At 40.1% G+C, this 20,278-nt stretch overlaps 2 protein-coding genes across 3 annotated transcripts; both read right to left on the minus strand.

The window, feature by feature from the left end:
- Positions 1–280: 280 nt before the first annotated feature.
- LOC111597354 (alpha-protein kinase 1) lies at positions 281–6,158 on the minus strand. Of its 2 annotated transcripts, XM_023312003.2 has the most exons (3): positions 4,840–6,158; positions 4,048–4,557; positions 281–2,302 (listed from the first exon to the last, which is right to left on the minus strand). In XM_023312003.2, exons 1-3 carry the CDS (start codon positions 5,695–5,697, stop codon positions 686–688), a joined length of 2,985 nt encoding a protein of 994 aa, XP_023167771.2. In that variant the 5' UTR covers positions 5,698–6,158; the 3' UTR covers positions 281–685. The 2 variants fall into 2 exon arrangements, with proteins under 2 accessions (XP_023167771.2, XP_023167770.2); XM_023312002.2 differs by having other exon boundaries at positions 4,048–6,158.
- A 2,901-nt stretch (positions 6,159–9,059) lies between these two features.
- On the minus strand, positions 9,060–11,166 carry LOC111597334 (SR-related and CTD-associated factor 4). Its single transcript, XM_030224215.1, has 2 exons — positions 10,449–11,166; positions 9,060–10,181 (listed from the first exon to the last, which is right to left on the minus strand). The coding sequence occupies exons 1-2, from the start codon at positions 10,746–10,748 to the stop codon at positions 9,687–9,689; spliced, it is 795 nt and encodes a 264-aa protein (XP_030080075.1). The 5' UTR covers positions 10,749–11,166; the 3' UTR covers positions 9,060–9,686.
- Between the last annotated feature and the right edge of the window lie 9,112 nt (positions 11,167–20,278).

Below are 20,278 nucleotides of genomic sequence, written 5' to 3' on the forward strand. Positions count from 1 at the left end.
GATGGCATATCTCTAATTGCTTTATACATATTAAGATGTATGTACAATGCATTATTGCACTCTCGCTCCTTACTCGTACTATCTCTTTCTCTCTAAAAGCTATTGCACTAACGTATCCTTAAACTACGAATGTAAGTTTAAACATTTAAAATTTCATTCCAAAAAGTTACAAATGTGTATATATATGCATTTATATATATAGTTAGTTGTTTATGTGTATATATATGTGTGTGTGTGTGTCTGTGTGTGTGTAGTTTAGTATTTAAATATAGAACGCGCGCCTTAAGGATATCTTTTGTTTCTTTCTTTCCTGCTCTCTCTCTCTCTCTATTTCTTTCGTTCTGTTTCGCTTTCACTTTGTACAAACGCGTTCAATACAGACGAAATATTCTATATATATATATATATATATATAGCTACAAGAAATGTGGGTGTGTGTTAGGGGAGGGGTAGGGTAGGAGGCGTGGCTGACCAGACGAAATATTTGTGTTTGTGTGTGTGTGTGTTCGTTCGTTGTCAACAACAATTTCTGCACGCTGCAGCGCCAACAATAGCCAAAATTATAGCTAGATTTATATATAATATATATATATATATATACATAGCTGATCTATATATATATATATATATATATACAGCACAGAGTCTAGCATTTTGTTAGCTCATTTTGGCGCTTTCGCGATACTCATTTGGTTTTCATAACAATTATTGGTTCGAGTATCTTTAGCATATCATTATTCTCAGGTGCGCCGGCTCCGTTGCCACCTGCCCCGCCAGCCGCACTGCTGGCGCTGGTCGCTGTGGCCGCCTGCAGCTTGCTGTAGCTTTGCTGATGCTGATTGAGGCTGACCAAGCGCTGCTGCTGCTGATTGATGACAATTGCCTCGTGATGCGGCTGCTGCAGCAGGCTGCCTGTCATTTGATGGAGTTCATGTTGCTGCTGCTGTTGCTGCTGCTGCTGTTGTTGCTGCTGCTGCTGCTGTTGCTGCTGCAATTGTTGCTGCTGCAGCACATCCAGCTGCTTGTCCTGCTCATCAGCATCGCCATCGTCCAGCTGCGAGTCCGTTTTCAGCACAAAGCTATCCCCGCCATCCGTATCATTGTCGTACAGCTGCTCGGCCGTATCGTCCTCGGTCTTGCCGTGAAATTCGGCGCTGGCGCTGCTGCTCGTGCGCGGCGTGTGGCTGCGCATGCGCCGCAGTCTGGCGTATTCGGCCTGCTTGGACAGCCGTTCTTTGCGCTCCTCATTGTTCTCGGTGGCCCGGATCTGTGCACGCTTAAGACGCGCCCGTTCGCTTAGCTTCTGCAGTCGCAACGTTCGCTGCTCGGGCGATTCATTTGCACGCACCGCACGCTGATGCGCCGCCATTTTGTCGAGTCGAATGCGCTTCTCCTCTTCCGTTTCATATTTGTTGGCGCCGCTGCGTCGCGGCGTGGCAGAGCCATCGCCATCTGCCGTGGAATGTGCATGATGTAGATGGTGATGATGATGGCCATGATGCAGTGGCGGACGGCCGCGTCGCCCGCTTCCAATGCCCGTTCCCAAATGCGGTGCGGATAGCATTTGATTGAGTTCCTGTTCCAGCAGCGTGTTCGCCTTCAGATGATCCTCACTGGTCAACAGGCTAATCTTACGTGGACGACCCCGACCCATTTTTGGGAATTCATGCAGCAGTTGCTGTTGCTGTTGCTGCTGCTGTTGCTGCTGCTGTTGCTGTTGCTGCTGTTGCTGCTGCTGCTGTTGCTGTTGCTGCTGCTGCTGCTGTTGCTGCTGCGGATCCTGTTGCTGACCAAGTCCGGTGACAGTTAGCGTAGGATTTGCACCGGTTGGCGCCGTCAGTATATTGTACTGTCCTGGCGCCGTTGGACTGCTCCCGCCACTGGCATTGGCGAAATGCACGGGCGTAAATGGCGGCGGCACCGTATTGGGGCCGATGCCCAATTGGAAGCCATTGTGATACATGGGATAGTAGGCGGTTGCGCTGGCTGCCGCTGAGCCATTGGCCGCGCCAGCTGCACCGCCGCCGCCCGTAACTGTAACTGTACCAGTTCCACTCGTTCCAGTACTGTTGGCCGTCGCTGGGAATGTGGCCAGATAGGGCAGCTGATTGTATAGCTGAGTGCCGGTTGTTGTTGATGTCGTTGCTGCCGCAGCGGCGGCGGCGGCTGCGGCTGCAGCTGCTGCTGCTGTGCCCGGCTTAAGAACCTTCTGCTGCTGCTGCTGCTCGGCGGCGGCCACAATCACCTTCGCCTCGTTCTGACCCAGTGTAACAGACCCGCTGTTATCGTTCGCCTCGCCAGACTGCAACAGAAATGTTTATGTTTTTTTCAGGTTATGTGCGGCAAGTGAGGTTATGTTGAAGAAGTGCACTAAACAAACTGCTCTACCTCCCTCCCTTTATCTCTCTCGCTCTCCCTCTCTCTGCATAGTACTTTGTTAAGTTGGCTGCGCGACACTTTTTAAGCTTTTGCATACCCTGTTTATGTGCTCAAGTTCAGCAAGGCAGACAAATTGCAGCTAATAACAGATATATGTACATATATTGTGCATATATATATACTATATATATGTATATATATAAATATTCTCTGTATAGTCAGGCTAGTTACTTCATACAATAGTAATAGGAATTTCTTACTTCTGAAAATCAGTCGAATTTCCAATGAGAATAAATTGATTAGTTTTTAAGGTTATGTTCATCACAACCTACTTTTAAGGTTATGTTAAGGACCTACTCCATATATACATAAATAGTTTTATATACATATATATATACCCATTTGATATATTTGTGCGAGGAAGACAGCTAGACAGACGACAGACAGACAGGTACAGGTACAGGTACAGACAACGTTTTCTATTTGTTTTTGAAATGAATTGAAGACACATTTGGCATACATTTTTGGGCATTATACAGAATTGCGCTTTAATCGGCTTTCGGATATTTTCTTTTTTTTTTTTTTGTTTCTTTTTTATATACAAAAGATTTTCTTGTTTTTTTTTTACATTATAGTTAAGTATTTTATATAGGTTAGGCTTAACTTCATTTTTTTTTTGCTATGTACAGTGAAATCTCCACTAACGAAAAACTACTTCTACAGACTTTTCACTTTCGTAATATGCAAAAAAAAAAAGAAAAGAAAAACAAAAATGATAGAGAACATTTAAACTCGCTTCCGGCGTACGCTCTAAAGAGCTTTCACTGTACATACCGTTGGTATTATATATATAAATATATCTTCAATTAACTTCAAAACATAAACAAAACAATGAAAACGAAACGAAAGAAAAACAAAATTCCGCCTTGTTCGCTACTTTCTGTACTTTTGGCAACTATAAAATGGAATGAAACAAAAAAATATGTTAAAACTTGTTAAAATGTAGTGTTACTTTAGCTGCTTTACAACAAAATGGGAAGAAACACAACCTGGCATTTTTTTCACTCTACAATTCCCTGGTTTGCAACAAAATGGAATTGAAACAAACAAATTCGACTACGTTTCTCCTCTCGTTCGTTTAACTAAATGAAACAAAATGATATGAAACACAGACATTAAAATGAAATAAACCAAAAACTGAAACTCAGTTTTCTGCCTGTTTACTATTCTAAACTCTTCTGTGATACAAAATGAAATGGAACACAAACACAAACACATTTAAAGCAAACTCAAAAGCATGAAGCTCGCTCCATGGTCGTCCCATTTGCTATGCCAAACTTGGCTATTTGACTTAGAGAAACAAAATGAAATGGAACACAAAAAACAAAACAATGAGTAGTATAGTATCTATTAAACGCTAATAAGTTGACTTGAAACTTTGGCTTCGGCTTTACTTTCTTCATTCAAGCTTTAAATTTGGAACCTCTCTCAACCCCGCTGCCCGCTACTCGCTGCCTCCTGTCTCCTCTCTCCCCACCCACTCTATGTACCGCTATACGCTTTAGTGTTTGTTCTTGTGCTTTTGCTGTTGTTGTTTGCTGTTCTTGTCTGGTTGTTGTTGTTGTTTTGTTCCCGCCGCCCTGGCACTGCCTACGGCTGCATACGCACCTGAAGTTCCACCATATTGGCGTATTTCTGCTTATAGAACTCGAGCTGATTGGCAATGCTAAAGTGCGGGACATGCGCCTGCAGCAATTTACCGGTTTTGCCCGGCTCCTCGCCATAGATCTGTTGGACAAAGATGCTGCCCGCCTCGGCAGCTCCACTGCCACCAGCCACTCCATCGATCAGCTGTTGGGCGCCAAGTGAATAGCGCGGCTGTTGCTGCTGCTGCAGTTGCTGCTGCTGTTGTTGCTGCTGCTGCTGCTGTTGCTGCTGGTGCTGCTGTGGCTCCTGTTTCAGCTGCATGGTCGGTCGCGCTATAAACATATTCTGGCCCATATACTCGATGGCCTGGTGCTGTTGATAGGCAGAGGCCGGGGCAGCCGTTACCAAATGCTGATCATCGGCGGCAACAGTTGCTGCTGCGGCTGCTGCTGTTGTAGTATTGCTGCTGCTGCTGCTGGTGGTGGTGGCATTGTTGTTGTTGTTGTTGGCAGGCGCTGATGTGACGTTTGCCTGATTTAAATTAATATTATGCTCATTATTACAATTGGCTGATTGGCCAGCTACGTTTGCAGCGGCGGCGGCGGCGGCAGCAGCGGCTGTTGCCACTGCTAGCACCTGCTGCTGCTGCTGCTGCTGCTGCTGTTGATGTTGCTGCTGCTGCTGCTGCTGTTGCTGCTGCTGCTGCTGCTGAACGGTCAGTGTATTGGAATTGGTCGAATTGGTCGATGAAGACGACGACGAATTCTGAACATGCACCTGCACCTGTTTGTATATCTTTTTCTTTTCTCTGACCTTTTTCGCATAGTCGTTCAGCTTTCTCAGTCTTTCCTTGCGCTCGTCAACCGATTCGCTGGCAATGCGCTGTCTAGCTCTGGCCGCCATCTCTGCCAGTCGCACCTTGCGTTGATCCGCCGTCTCGCTGGCTCGATACATGCGCATCCTTTCGGCCAGCTTGGCCAAACGCTTCGATCTCTGATCCGGTGATTCCATTGCCCGTCGCAGGCGCTGACGGGCTGCATTGCGTACCAGTCGCATTGCACGCTCCAAATCTGATTCATTCTGTCGCCTTTGGCGATTTGCTTCGGCGTTACGCATCAAACGTTTTCGATATTCGTCTTCACTTTCACGCTGACGTCTCTCGCGCATCCTTTCAGCATTGCGGGCCAACCGCCGTTGTCTCGCCTCTGGACTCTCGTTCCAACGCTGCTGGTGTTGATGATGATGATGTTGTGGCTGTTGCTGTTGCGTATTGCTGTTGCTGTTGCTGACTGTCGAGGTGGGTCCCAGGGGCGTGGGCGGCGGCTGTTGCTTAAGCGAGAGCGGCTGTGTGTAAGCGGGTAATGTTATTTGCAATTGTTGCTGATGAAACTGTTGCTGCTGTAGGTGATGCTGCTGTTGCTGTTGTTGAAACTGTTGCTGTTGCTGCTGTTGTTGCTGCTGTTGCTGGTGCTGTTGCTGTTGCTGCAATTGCAATTGCTGTTGCTGATGTGTCGATAGGGGTACCAACAGCGCTGACGGATGCTCGATAAGAAGGCGCGCATTTGGGCCATTTATTGCCAAGAGTGTTGCGTATTGTTGTTGCTGCTGTTGCTGCTGCTGATGATGGTCAAGTGTTGGTTCGATCTTTATCCCATTGGGATCTGGTTCCATTATTTGGCAAAGCCTGAACAACAATCGAAATTGTCGTCAAATTGTTTTCTCTGCCGCTGCTGCTGCTGCTCGATCGATTATTGCGATGCCTTTCCAGTCTATATTCCAGTCAACAAACAGCGATGATGCTCGTGTCCCCGTCCTTTTGCTGATATCGATAACTGTTGCTGCGATTGCTATTGCTGTTCTTGCTGTTGTTCTTGTTGTTGCTCGGGTGACAATAACGCTGGCGTTTTGATCGCCGCATTTAACAGCCGTTCTCGTTTTGCTTGCGTTTGCGTTGTTTCTCGTTTTTTCGTTTTTGTTTTGTTTGTTGCTTCGCAATTGGGTTTTTGTTATATAAAGATTGTACTCAAATTATCGTTATCGTAAATCGCTAGCGCTCTATACATACGCACATGTGTGTGTATGTATTCGTGTGTGTCTATATTGCGCTTTTTCCTCTTTTTTTTATTATTATTTTGTGCGTTTTCGTTTTAACAACTTTTAGCTGCTGCTAATAATGAATTCGCTCTCTTTCTCGCTCTCTCTTGCTCTCGATTTTCTTTACCGTCGCTCTCTCGCAATCGGTGTGACTGTTTCGGTTTCTGTTTTGCGCATCACCTTTTTTCTTTTTTCCTCTTTTTTTGCTTGTCAATCAATTTGCAATATGCTTCTAAATGTTGACCGCTGCCGTTGACGCTGCTTCAGCTATTTTTCCTGGCTGTCTGCTCTTCCTCTTCTTCCTCTGCACATGCAAAAATTACGAATGGGGGGCGGGGGGAGAAAAGAAATGAAAACAACAAAAATATTCATACAGATGGCAACAACAAATGGCATTCAAAACGTACGGTTTGTGTCGCAGCTAAATGAAATTGCGCACCTTTCACTGCGATTTTCGCCTAGACGCAGCTATTCGTGATTTTGTTTTTTTTTTTATATTTTTATTCAATGTTATTGTGCAAATGCCGTTGCGTGTTTGCAATTTGCTTTATTTTCGTATTAGATCAGTTGACTGTATTTTTGTCTTCTTTTTTTTTTGGTGGCTACTTTTGGTGCGTGCGCACGTTTCTTCTTCTTACTTGATAGTAAATGACAATTGGCGCCGCCACCGTTGCCGATGGGCCGTTCCAATGACTATATGACTTCCAGTGCCTTCCAATCGATTTTTCACATGATTATACGTGCACACACACAGCCACATGCACACATTGGTTGGTTGGTTTGCTGGCTGACACGCACATACACACACACACGCGCACGCACACACACTGCTACAGCAAACGGCGGTCTTTATATATACATACGTATAGGTCTGTCTGCATGTATGCCGTACATACATACATATATTGTCTTATAAATATTTTGATGCCTTTTGCCACAATTGTTGCATCAGTTGCAACACATTTAATTGATTTAACACTTTACCGCTCCAATTTGTCGGCATTTGTGAAACGCACACACACACGAATGCACTAAATATATATATATATATTTATATATAGATATATATGTATGTATATGTGTGTATATAAATATATTTAGTTTCCCATATTTCGGCTTTGCATTTAACAATTGTTCAATATGCCAAATTGTTTGCGTTTCACTTTTCCTCAATTGTTTTCTGCTTGTTTTCCCGAATGTTAAAAAAACGCGCTAAAATTGTCCGGCAAGTGAAATGCTCCGCCGTTTTCTGTACCAACGCACACAACAACACATTAAAAAATAAATACAACTGGAATGTTGGAAACTGGATGTGTAGGTGTGTGTATGTATACATGTAGCATCAGGCGATAAACGCGATGTCCAACAACCAAAAGAAAAAACTATCGAACAACATTGCGCGCAATTTCGATAGGCACGAACAAAAGGCGCGCACAATCAAAACCGCCAAAGCAAAATTATCGTTTCGTAACTTAATTGCAACAATTTTGAAGATCAAAATAAATGGGCGCTTATTATTTAAAAATTGTGAATGCAACTTTATTCAAGTATTCATTTTGTTTTTCATTTGCTTCTTGTGTTGGTTTTGAGTGTTGTTGTTGTTTGTTTGTTTGTTGTTGTACATAGAATATTACAATTACATAAAATGTTTGTTTCATAATTTTACATCAAAACAATTTTATTATTTGGGAGCTTGAAGGGTGGGGGAGTCATTAAACAGAGAAAAAAAAAACAATTTGAAATTTCGACTAGAACTTAAGTGGTACTTTTCATATATTATATATATAGAGATGTATATAAATACACATTTTGCATGTTTTTTTTTTTTAATTTATAATGTTGCCTTTTATTATTTTGTTGTTTTTTTGTTCTTGTTTTGAAAGGGTTTTCTTTTTTCTTCAAATATTTCATGTAGCGGGGAGCAGGGGCCGGTAGGCGTTCAATGTTGCTATAACAATATGCCATATATATATATATATATATATATATATATATGTGTGTGTGTATGTGTGTGTATGTATGCATGTATGCGCGCTTGTGTGTGTATACCATACATAATCCTGTGTGAATTGTTTATACGCCTGTTGGGGCACTTACACACAGATACACTCACACACACACACACACGGGGGGTTGCTTTGTTTTGAATGTTAGAGATTTGTTTTATTTTCGCTTTTGCTTAGCTGTTTTTCTGTTGTTTGTTGATTGCAAATATGAAACGTGGCAGCTTGCACAATTGATCGCCAGATGGCGCACCTGTTGCAGCTATAGAAAAACAAAATGCCTATTGAAAGTGTGTGGGTGTATGTGTGTGTGGGGAGAAATGCAGTTAGAAGACAATTTTGAGAGACGCACGCTGCAATTTGCTAGCAATGAGTCACCCTGTATCCCAACGTATATATATATATATATATATATATGTGTGTATGTGTGTGTGCGTGCGTGCGTGTATATATGTAGGCATGCAGGCATGTGTGCCCGTGTGTTCATATGGGGTTGAAGTTAATTTTTGTTGCTTTTGCATTTAGCTTTTGGGGTTTGCTGCTATTGCTGTGCTGCTTAAACACACATGTGTGGGTGTGTGTGTGTGTGATGTGCATACATTTACACATAAGTGTGTGTGTGTGTGTGTGTGTATCTATATATTATTCTGTGTTTTGTGTATATATAACTATTTCTATATATATATACATACATACACACATATGCATGTATGCTTGTATGTATGTATACATATACATATATTGTAAGAATATAATGCATGCATTATAAAAATACTTTTTTTTGTGTTTTGTTTTTGCTTTTTTTTTTCTTTTCTTTTCATTTTCTTTTACTTCATTTTTGTTGTTTTGTTTTGTTAATGTTAACTTATAAAAAAAAATTCCTCACACTTATTTTTGCTGCCAAAAAAAGTGCTTCGTTTTTTTTAAATATTATTGTTTTTTTTTTTTTGTTATATTATTTATATTTAAATGTTATGCGGCTGTTTTTCTTCTCATTTTACTTATTCATTTTTTTTTGTTTTTTTTTTTGTTTTTTTTTTAGTCATTTCTATGTAAATGTTATATGTTGTTTCCATTTGTTTTTTTTATGTATACAATATATATATTATTTATAGCTGTTTTTGTTGTATATATATATATATTTCTGCTTCTTCTTTTCTATACTCTGCTCTTGCCGCTCTGCTTACACACACACACATGCATAGCAGCATATATCTATGCATGTGTTCTTTCTTATTGCTGCTGCTGCTGCTGCTTGCGCTTCTTCTTCTGCTTTCTTCTGCATGCATGCTGCTGCTGCTTCTTCTTCCTTTTTTGTGTGTTTGCTTGCACATTTCTGATTAGATACCATTTGATTAGATTCTGCGTCTGTGTGTGTGTGTTTGTTTGTTTGTGTATGTGTGCACTTTACTTGCTGAAGCCCGCTTCACAAGCTTCCAATGTTGCGCTCTGATTGGAGTCGCGCGCCAGGCATATGCATGTTCTTGTGTGTCTGTGTGTGTGTGCTTCTGGGTCTGATTAGATGTCTGATTGGGCTCTCTGCATTTGTATTGTATCTGTTTTCTAATAGCCCTTGAGGCGATCCTCGAGCGGCGGCTTAATCACCTTTGGCGCACTGGCCCTGGAGACGCGCATCCTTTCAGCTGCTTTGGCCAGGCGCTTCTTGCGCTCATCATTCGATTCGCTGGCACGCCGCAAGCGCTGACGGGCGGCATTCTTCATCAGTCTTAAGGTTCTTTGTACTTCGTTTTCGTTTTGCCGGCGCACACGATTCGCCTCCGCATTTTTGGCCAGACGCAGGCGATATTCCGCTTCCGACTCCTTCGAGCGTTTGTCTCGCATCCTCGCCGCGTTCCGCTCCAGACGTCGTTCCCGTGCCTCAATCGATTCGTTGCTACGCCGACGTGCCGCCTTCTGAGCCCGCGACGATTGGTGGCCAAGTGCGACGCCGGTGACAACGAGGCCGGTGGACAAATGTTGATGCAATGGATGCGGCTGCTGCTGCTGCTGCTGCTGCTGCTGTGGATGCTGCTGTTGCTGTGGGTGCTGCTGCTGCTGCTGCTGTGGATGTTGTTGCTGCTGCTGTGGATGCTGTTGCGGAGGATGTTGCTGCTGTGCTGTGTGCTGTTGCTGCTGTGTATGTTGCTGTTGCTGGAAGCTGTCGCCGGCGCCGCTGCTGCCGCCGCCGCCGCTGTTGTTGTTTCGAGTGTTGCTGGTGTTGTTGTTGTTACTGCCGCTGGTCGAATTGTTGTTGTTGCTGCTGGCCGAGTTGTTGTTGGCACCGCCGCCGCCGTTGTTGTTACTGCCGTTGTTGTTGTTGTTATTGCTGTTGCTGTTGTTATTGTTAACAGCAGCAGCAGCTGCCGCAGCAGCTGCAGCAGCAGCAACACCTGTACTCGCACTCGCCGCAGCAGCGGCCGCAACTGTCGTATAGTTATTATATTCAATTAAGCCTCGATTGCTTGGGTATAGATGATGCATGGGATTCTCATAGCTGAGATATTCCGGCTTTATGAAGAACGAATCGCGTGCCGTTAGCGGCGCCGTTGGCGAGTTGAGAAAGTATAAACGGCTATGATGATCTGTGGTAATGCTGCCTCCGCCGCCACCCACACCCGCGGACATCGGAGAGGGTGTTTAATTGTAGATTGCAAATATATATCTTTGATGGCGCCCAAAATTTTTGTGTAATTTCCTCTTCCTCTTCCTCTTCCTCCTCCTCCGCCGCTCTTTCTCTCTCTGTCTCTCTCTCGCTCGCGCTCTCGCTTTCCGTGTCGCTGTTCCCCTCTCCCTCACTCTGCTTTGCTGTATTTTCTAATATTTATTTTTTTGCGTATTTTTTTCGCGCGCGCTGTACACACACACACACAAATTGAAAAGACGGCTCGAAAAAACAATGTGGCGAGTAAACAACAAAAGCGACATATAACTAATCAATATGGAAAAAAAGAAACTTCCAAATTCTGATTGGAAGTCACAATTTCCACGATATACACGCACACACAGACGAACACGCATGCACCAAATAATTCGCATGGAAGTGCTGTTTACTCATTTTGGCTCTGTTATGCTCAACGCTGACTTCCAGTTGTTGGTGTATCGCTTGTGTTGGGATGCGGGGCTAGCACCTCCGCTTATTCCAATTGTCAAAAGCTAGCCGGCATGGTTGCAGCGCAACACACACACACAGAGGTGTGTTGGTAAACACAAATCGATAACAATAATTTTCAAAATAATTATAATAAATTAATAAAGAAATACATTTCTATAATTATATTTAAATACATATTATTATGGGGAAAAAATTTACGAAAAGTGCATAATTTATCTAAATAGAAGATCATCGCTTATAGATCATTTGCTTATATTATTAAATTTTCTTCATATGATTACTTCTTTCATACATTAAATACGGCTTTGTTTAACAGAAATTTTATTTGTAATTCACCTAATTTTTATTGTCAAAATGTAATTCACCTTAATTTATTATTTTATTTTTTTTTTAGCATGAAACTGTTACAATTGCAAATCGATGTTATGCTATCATACCGAATCAAGCATTACTTATATATCGATATACAGATTTTGTACACTACACAGCACCAACTGAGCTTAAAACGGACTTAACATAATTATTGCTGAACAGCGCGCTAACAGTTTATTTTTGTAGCGGTGCTCTTATTGGAAAGGTGTTGTAAGAGCTAACCGCGGCTGTGACGTCATAAATCGAATGTATTGCCAAATAAAAGTGTTATTAATGAAAATATATTGTAAACGGCATATGGAATTTATTGTTAAGCAAGAATAAAATAAATAATGGTATACATTAAATAATTACATGTTTTTTGTCATACGTTACGTGACAGCTTAGCGATCGTGACGTCATTAGCTGCACATGTTTCGCGCTCTCAGAGCGCGTTGCTAAAATGCTTGGAGCAACGTCCCACCTTGTATAGTGTATTTGTGCTGATGTTTTTGCTGTTGGTTTTTTTTATTTTTGATTCTTTTGTTTTGTCTTGTCAGATATTTGCCGTGAGCGGACGTCTTATGTTTAGCGCTGCGCTGCGTCGCAGTTTGCGTAAATTGACTTCAAAACAACTGAACATAACTGTAATCAGCAACAGCGCATTTTTTTGAATTGTGTATAAAACCGTTTGTCAATGCGAATTGTGAAAATTTATTGATTCATTCATTAGATAAAAGCTTGTGAGCGTGTTATATATTTATTATTTAAATAAAATCAATTGTTTTTTTTACTGTTATTTTTTTTATTGCAAACGAAATGTGAAATTCGGCAAAGTGCAGGTGCAAAAAAAAAAGCAAGAAAAGAAAAGAACAAATTCAACAAAATTTATGTAAGCACCTAAAAGAAATACGGCACATAACATAAATGTTAATATATGAATATCAATACGTACATACATACCTACATACATATACAAAACGAACATGAACAATAAAAAGCAACTTTACACATTCCAATTTGATTCTCTGCTTGTGTGAAAAACTAATAAGTAAAAAGAAACGGAGAAGTAGCAGCAGCAGCAACAACAACACAACTAACAATAATAATAATAACAACAACCATAGCAGCAGCAGCAGCGTCGGCAGCGGCAGCAGCAACAAAAACAACAACAGCAGCAGCATAGGCACGGCAAAGTTGTAGTAGAAGAAGAAAATAAATAGCAATTTCGACTAAATAAAGGTATGTGTGTATTTAATATATGCGCGTTAGTGTTTGTGTGTATGTGTGTGTTACGTTTACTTTACATACAAACACTATATTGAGTTATAGATATTAATGTCTGTCTGTGTGTGTGCATATTTCGTTATTAGTTTAACTCTTCAATTTATTTATTGTTATTATTACTGTTGTATATGTATATGTGTGCATGTGTGCTTGTGTGCTTGTGTGTATGCTGTTGCTGCTGCCGCCTGCCGTATTTGTATCTTGTTGTCTCTTTCGCTAGTTCTTATTGTTGTTTGCCATTAACTATGCTCACTTGAGCTGAGCCACTGGAATAGTTACGTTAAATCAGTGCGTGTGTGTGTGTGTGTGTTTGTTTGTTTGTGCTTTAGCATGCGGCAGAGATTACGTTGATAATGCCAAGAGTGTTTCTTTTTTGTTGTGTGCATGTATTTGTTTATTGTTCTCAAAGATATTTTTACACACACATTAACATAGATAGACATGCATATGAATGTATAGATTTAATAAAGTTTAATAGATGCTATAAGTTTATAATTTCAATTCAATTTAATATACATTTCTGCATGCTCTTATATTTTCGTATAAGTTAATTTAGCTTTTTCCTCTTTTTTGCATTTCTTTTTCAAGTCTTGTTTCAGTTTAATGACCTCGCATTTTCATGCTTCTTGTAGCTAATAACTTTCTTACATTGCGCCATTTTGTCACGTCTTTAAATCTAACACACACATTTATGCAAACACACTCACATACACACACGCTCAGGCAATTTGACATTTGGGCTAGGCACATGCATCGAGTAATATAATCGATTAATCAGGCGCAGCTGTCAGCGCATATCTAATGCAAGCAATTGGAATCCGTTGGAATTCATGTGTATGTGTGTATGTGTGAGAAAGGGATTTAATAAGATTGCCTTTGTTGTTTTTTCCATGTTATAGGTCTGCGCTGTCATCCCAATTGCAAATCTAGTTGGGCCGATAAGAGCGCAGCCGCTGTAAAAGGCGCACACTCAAAGGCATTTTCAGCATCTTTTAATGATCCTTTGCCCTGCCTTTGTCTGGCTGCCAGCCGCAGCAGCAGCAGTAACAGCAGCAAAAAACATCTCTTGGCATTTTACGACACATGCAAAACTTGCTATTTAACATAACCATATCCATTTCCAGCCTCTACTCACATACACTTTCATGTATACACACCAGCACACATGCATAGATGTAACAGAGTATCATTAAATGCAGATCTCTATAAAAGCATAAAAAATACATTGTTGTTGTTGTTGTTGTTGTTGTGGTGGTTATTGCGTTCGCTTCAAAACGAAACCAAAACCGAACCAAGCTAAAGCCAACAACAACCTATGCACATGCATACATTCACACACACATACCACCACACATCCACACACACAAAGCCAAAGCAGCAATCCATAATAATCTTCCCGTAATTTATAGTCCAAGACAATTTATGTAATTTACAAATACCAAAAATGAAAGAGACAGCAAATTGACGGAATGTGAACGAATGAGCGAGCGAGCCAAAGAGCAAAGCAAACGTTGAGAGCGCAATGCAACTGCAACTAACGATAATAACAATAACTGAAAAAAAATATACGCAACAACAGCAACGACAGTGTACTAAATAAACAATTCAACAAATTTGATCCGAGGCGAACACACACACACACATGCATGTACATACATGCACACAAACACATACATAGACACAAAAAAACATCGTCGACTCGCACACGCATATCAAAATGCATATGAAAAAAGAAAGAAAAAAATATGTGTAAGAAAACGTATAAAACAACAACAGTAAGTGCAGCAGCAGCGGCAGCGCTGCAAAATCGAATGAGCTGAGCTGAACAGGCGGGCCGGTAAGACGGGGCGGGTGGGCAGCGTTCAAACAAACAGCAACACTGACAGTGACTGCGACTGCGGCGGCGACGGCGGCGCGTATACAGAAAATGTCGTTCGTTTTTGTTTTTGCTTCTCAAGTTTTGTGAACGCATAAAATAACAAGTAGAAGAAGAAAAGGAAGAAGTAGTAGTAGTAGGAGCCATAGTTATAATGCAGCATATCGAAGCTTACATACACTGACAATTATGCATACAGTGAAGGTAATTTAAACAAAAAATACATAAAAACATCTATTTATTTATATATTTGGCTAGTTCCCTATTAAAATAAACAAAAACTAGATAAGATCTAAGAATGTTTTATCAGCGTGCATGTCAAAGTGATTGTTGTATACACTCAGAACTCGGAGTATATCAAAGGTAGAAATATAGAAAAAATAACTAGAGAAAAATTATAAAACTTGCACAAATACTGGCGTAGAAAGACTCACACACACATTGACAGTGAGATACAGCCAGGCTCATTCACTCGCACACACATACAAACGCGCATTGAATGCGGTAATTGCATTTATTGCACTCTTGCGCTCTCTTTTCTTTGCGCCAAGTCTCTTTTAGTTGCGCTCTGCGTGTGCTCCCACCGAAAGCCCTACTCATTGACTCGCTCGCTTGCTTGCTTTTGTCAGCTAAGAACGAAATGCATAAAATAAACTAATAACTTCTTAGATAAAGTATGAAATATTTTTCTATCTTTTGGACTTTCTATGTTTTCTACATTATTGTTGTTGCTTGTTGTAAGGGCATTTGTGCTGCGACTTTTCTGCAAACGCTTTTGCTTGCGGTTTAAAACTTTGCATTGCGTTGCATTAATGATGTTGATGATGATGATTATGATGACTACGATGATGATGTTGATGGGGCTGAGAACTGGGTGTAGAGTTATACAAAGCCAAGCACACACACACTTAAACAGCTGCATTCATGCTCATACATATAGAAGCATAGGTGAGAGGACTTGCTGGTTTGGCATCATTTATGGCGCTGCCTGGACTGTTGCCCCCTCTCTTTGACTGCCTCCTCTCTTCATTTGCCCTCCCATCTCTTCGCTTGCCGTGCACAAACTCGTCTATGCGAAAGCTGTTGCTGCTTTTTATGCGCTTTATTCTGTTCCCAGTTTTCAGTTCCCAGTTCTCAGTTCCTAGTTGCCAGTTCTCAGTTCCCAGTTGCCAGTTCTGAGTTGTCGCTGTGTGCTTATCTTTACTGCCGTTGCCATTGCCAAGTTTTTGTCTAGTTTTGGTTTTTTCTTTCGTTTTTCTTAACTTTGTCGTTCGTCTCGCTCTGACGCTTTAGCATATTTGTGAGCTCCTGCTTCTCTCCTTGAATCTCTCTTTACCTCTCTTTAAGCACACACCCACCGCCCACACGCATCTTAGCTTGTTCTTTAAATTTCTCATACCCAGTTCTTAGCAGAATAACGAATGAGGTATATTGGTTTTGAATTTAGGTTGTTTGCATCTTCAAAGTTAAATATATGATCATTCATAGAAATAGACAATTCTATCGTTTTTTATCTTTTGCAACTGAATTTAATTTATATCTGTGCAAACACAATTGAAATTAAAGTCATCGCACAGGATATATGTTAGTCGCTCACTCTTATGTCCGTTGAGTTGCTTCGCTTTATGTTTTCTTTTCCTTGTTCAACTTTAACTAATGCTTCTGCTTCATCTCCTACTTTTGCTTCTTCCAATTTGATGTGCTTTGCCTGCTCACATCCTACGTGAGCTTCCTCATCATCATCGTCATTATCATTGGATTTATCATAATCGTCATTATCGGCAGTTGTTTATTTTTGCGACTTGCTTTAGCGCATTCCTTTGCCCCCAACTTAGGTACATGATATTAATCTGTATACAGATACATGCATATATACACACATAGATATACATATATGTGTATGTGTATATGTATCTGTATACGAATATGTGCATATGTGTATATGTATATATTATACATCTCTCTCCCCCTCTCGCTGTTCCTTTCTCTAATTCCCATTATTCAATTTGCATTTGTGATATATCCATTTTCGATTTCTGTGAATTTCACAATGTTTTTTTGCGAAACACAAGCCGTTATTTTTGTATATTTTGTTACCTTATGTAGTACTCGGAAAATGTTTACACAATTTGGTGCAAGTTCCACCAATCAAGCTATTAAATATCATTCGATATGTGTAGGAATATAAATACATATATAGATATATGATTAGTAAATAGTATATAGTATATTGCTTATGGTGCAAAACATGTATCTTTTACTATATACATAGGCTTAGCTCGACTTTTGGCCAATTATTGTCTTTGATATGGGCTAGAAAAGGCCAAATTGTGGTGGATTGAACCACTAGGAATACATATCCAAAACAATTTATATCATCTAACTATGTAAACGAAATAGGAGATACACATTTGTGGACATATGTGCATGTATCTAGATATTGTTATATCTATAGTTCGAACAATATAGATATCTATGTTTATATAAATAAATGAATAAACACAGGTGTACTATTATTATTTCATAGGTGTTGAATTTCAACTTCTCTCTCTCCCCATCTTTCTATTGGTTTTGCTTTGAAGCTTCATCTACCTCATCATATAATAAATATATAAATATATATATATATATATATATATATATGTATATATATATATATATATATATATATATATATATATATATGTATATATATAAACATTTATATGTATAGCTGTTTAGCTGCTCTTCCGGATCCATTGTTATAGCAAGTAGATGTGAATTATACTACAGATTGTGTGCTCATTGTCGTGAGTTTGTAAATTACCACGCACATGTCGAAAATATCGAAAAGGTATAGGAATATTACATGGAGTTAGTTACTTATATAAAAATGCATTTAATTATGTCTTATGTCTTTTATGTGAAAAAACTTTAAAGTACTTATATTTATATTTATATTTATGTTTATACTTATTGAAATATCAATAACAAATCAAACTTATTTCAAATTTTCATACGAATACAACTTGCGCTGAACTGGTCTATCCTAATTAGAGTCGCTCAACGCCGGTTCTGTTTAGCTTTCCATTTAGAATATATGAAGTGCCTATCTAAATTGTTTTTTTATTCTATTCAAAAAGTAATTAAAATTAAAAAAATAAACAAACTTTTTCTGCGAAGTTTAAATTAAAATTCCAAATTTCTGCATAATTTCAATTTATGCTAATTTACAATTGGGAGCGAGTCACTGTCTGTGCTCGTGTGTGTGCTAGGTATGTATATATTTGTGTGCGTATCACATCTTCTTTATGCTTTTCGCATTCCTCTTCTTACATTTGCACAATTTTATTGTACTCAATTTTTGCGCATTTTATGGTTACAGGGTATAAGAAGAAGCGCGCACTATTTCTTTCAATAGATACTTTCTAAGTCAACGACAGCGTTTAGAATTTATCTAGTGCGCACACACACAGGCACAGACTCACATATGTGTATGTATATGCAAGTATAAGCCACGACGTAAGTGTGTGTGTAAATCTATCAGTGCGCCAACTTCGTCTTCATTCTATCCGATGTGTGTTCCTCAAGTCTTCAGCGCTGTTTTTCTCTCTCTCTCTCTCTCTCTTTTTGGTCTATGTATGTGTGTTCGTGTCCGCAAATATGCTCACACAAATATTAAATTGTACGTACCATTGCTTTCCACCCCCTCCTCCCCATCCTTTATGACTTCGTAGCCGCTCACCGTCCGTGCGTTGTATAAATTTTCTGTGGAACTGTACAATAGCTGAATAAAAAAATCAAAAAAAAAAGACAAAGTTAAAGCACACAGACCAACTACGACGATGGCGACGACACAAGAGGTTGAGTTAAGTATTAAATGTACGTGCGCTACACAGGCAGTAAGCAAGACAGAGAGAGAGAGATTGAGAGAGAGAGAAAGATAGAGCGAGAGATATGGAGAGATGCATATGTATTGTAGTTATGTATGGCTAGTAAGTGTAAGTAGCGTGTATTTGTTTTTCATCGTCTCTTTGTTTTTGTTGTTGTTGTTTTTCTTTAATAGTTGTCCGTTGGGCACTTTGGCTGCGACTTGGACTACGACTTTAGCACACTGAAAAAAAAACTAAAGCAACGAACGGGCCAACAGGAACAGAAAATAGCAACACCAACAAGAAGAAGAAGAGACAAATGTTGAGTTTCTTGACTTTTCTGCCATTACTATTTAGTAGCAGTGAGGCTTTCGTCTCTCTCTTTAGTTGAGTGTGTGTGTGTGTGTGTGTAAGCGCTCTTAGCTCTTAGTGTATGCCGGCAGTAGCTGCTGCGCTGCTGTGTTGCTCTGCTGCTGTCGCTGCCGTTATTACTCTTTCATTATCCATGCTCATGCATTTCGTATGTTTGTTATAAAATGTAATATTTCCTCATATGTAAACCGCGAGCGACTTTAACATTAACGGCGATGTTGACGTCGGCGTCGACGTCGGCGTTGACGTTGGCGTTGACGTTGACGTTGACGTTGATGTTGACGTTAACGTTGTATTCATTACTGTTGCCATTGCTGTTTTTCTTTACTATGGTTTCAATTTATTTAATTTTATTTTAAACTCTAAACAAAAGAGCTTGCAGAGTCGACTCTTGGACAACACAATGAATGCTAATGGCTGAAATAAGGTGCAGGGTATCAAAGGGAAGGGGGAGGTTACCGATTGAACGTTCCATATGCGGGCAGGGCACATAAAAACACACACACATGCACATAGTTATGAATGTATGAATGTATGTTTGCGAGTGTCTTTATAAATTATACAGATATTCCATACATGTACATAGTTATGTTTGTAAGTATACTAACGTGTGTACACACATATATTATTGTAGTTATATTCAGACAAGAAAAAAAGACATGGAGACGGGAATTGTACGTACGTATAAGTACTCGGTCGTACAAATATGTATTGCAAATTGGTTGGGTTTTCAGTTCCAGTTTCCAGGTCGTTGCTGGTGTCTCTAACTATGACTGTTTGTGTACGTGTGTGTGCATGTGCATGTGTGTTTGTGTGTGTGTGTGTGTAAGAGTCGCTGTAAGCGTTTGCGTAGTTATTGCATGTTCTTATTTCTTGTTTCTATTTGCGAGACTGACTGCAGTTTCTAGATCTTATGATTTCCTTCTTCTTCTTCTTCTTCGTCTTCTACTACTCAGTGCGATCCCATCGAAATTTGACTTTGCCATTTTGTTGCTTTAGTTGTTGTTGTTTCGCTTGATTTCCATCATTTGAATAGCACAAGAAGCGCGTTGTCGTCATCTGGAACTGGTTCAGGAATTTTACATTCCTCGCTCTATTGGAAAACTCGCATTGGCATTTCAGTGTTGATCATTGTGTGCATTTGATGAGGTGTTCTAAGTGTGCGTATTTTTGCAATTTTGTAGTGCAATTTTTGCAAGCTTAGAATTTACCGCATAATTAACATTAATATTAATGACTTTATTAATTTTTTCAGTATATCTTTGTTGCAATAGTACTTGTAAAGCTTAGCACCTTATCTCTTGCT

The sequence above is a fragment of the Drosophila hydei genome, unplaced genomic scaffold (assembly GCF_003285905.1).
Source record: "Drosophila hydei strain 15085-1641.00,03,60 unplaced genomic scaffold, DhydRS2 tig00000413-arrow-arrow-pilon, whole genome shotgun sequence".
Taxonomy (NCBI): domain Eukaryota; kingdom Metazoa; phylum Arthropoda; class Insecta; order Diptera; family Drosophilidae; genus Drosophila; species Drosophila hydei.

Bases quoted from the DNA above. Each gene is read 5' to 3' on its own strand.
- LOC111597334 (XM_030224215.1), bottom strand. From the start codon at position 10,748: ATGTCCGCGGGTGTGGGTGGCGGCGGAGGCAGCATTACCACAGATCAT. The intron at 10,182-10,448 runs AATAACAACAAC...CATCCACAGCAG, and splicing joins ACAATAACAACAGCAACAGC to CAGCAGCAGCAGCACCCACA.
- LOC111597354 (XM_023312002.2), bottom strand. From the start codon at position 5,697: ATGGAACCAGATCCCAATGGGATAAAGATCGAACCAACACTTGACCAT. The intron at 2,303-4,047 runs GTGCGTATGCAG...TTTCTGTTGCAG, and splicing joins CCAATATGGTGGAACTTCAG to TCTGGCGAGGCGAACGATAA.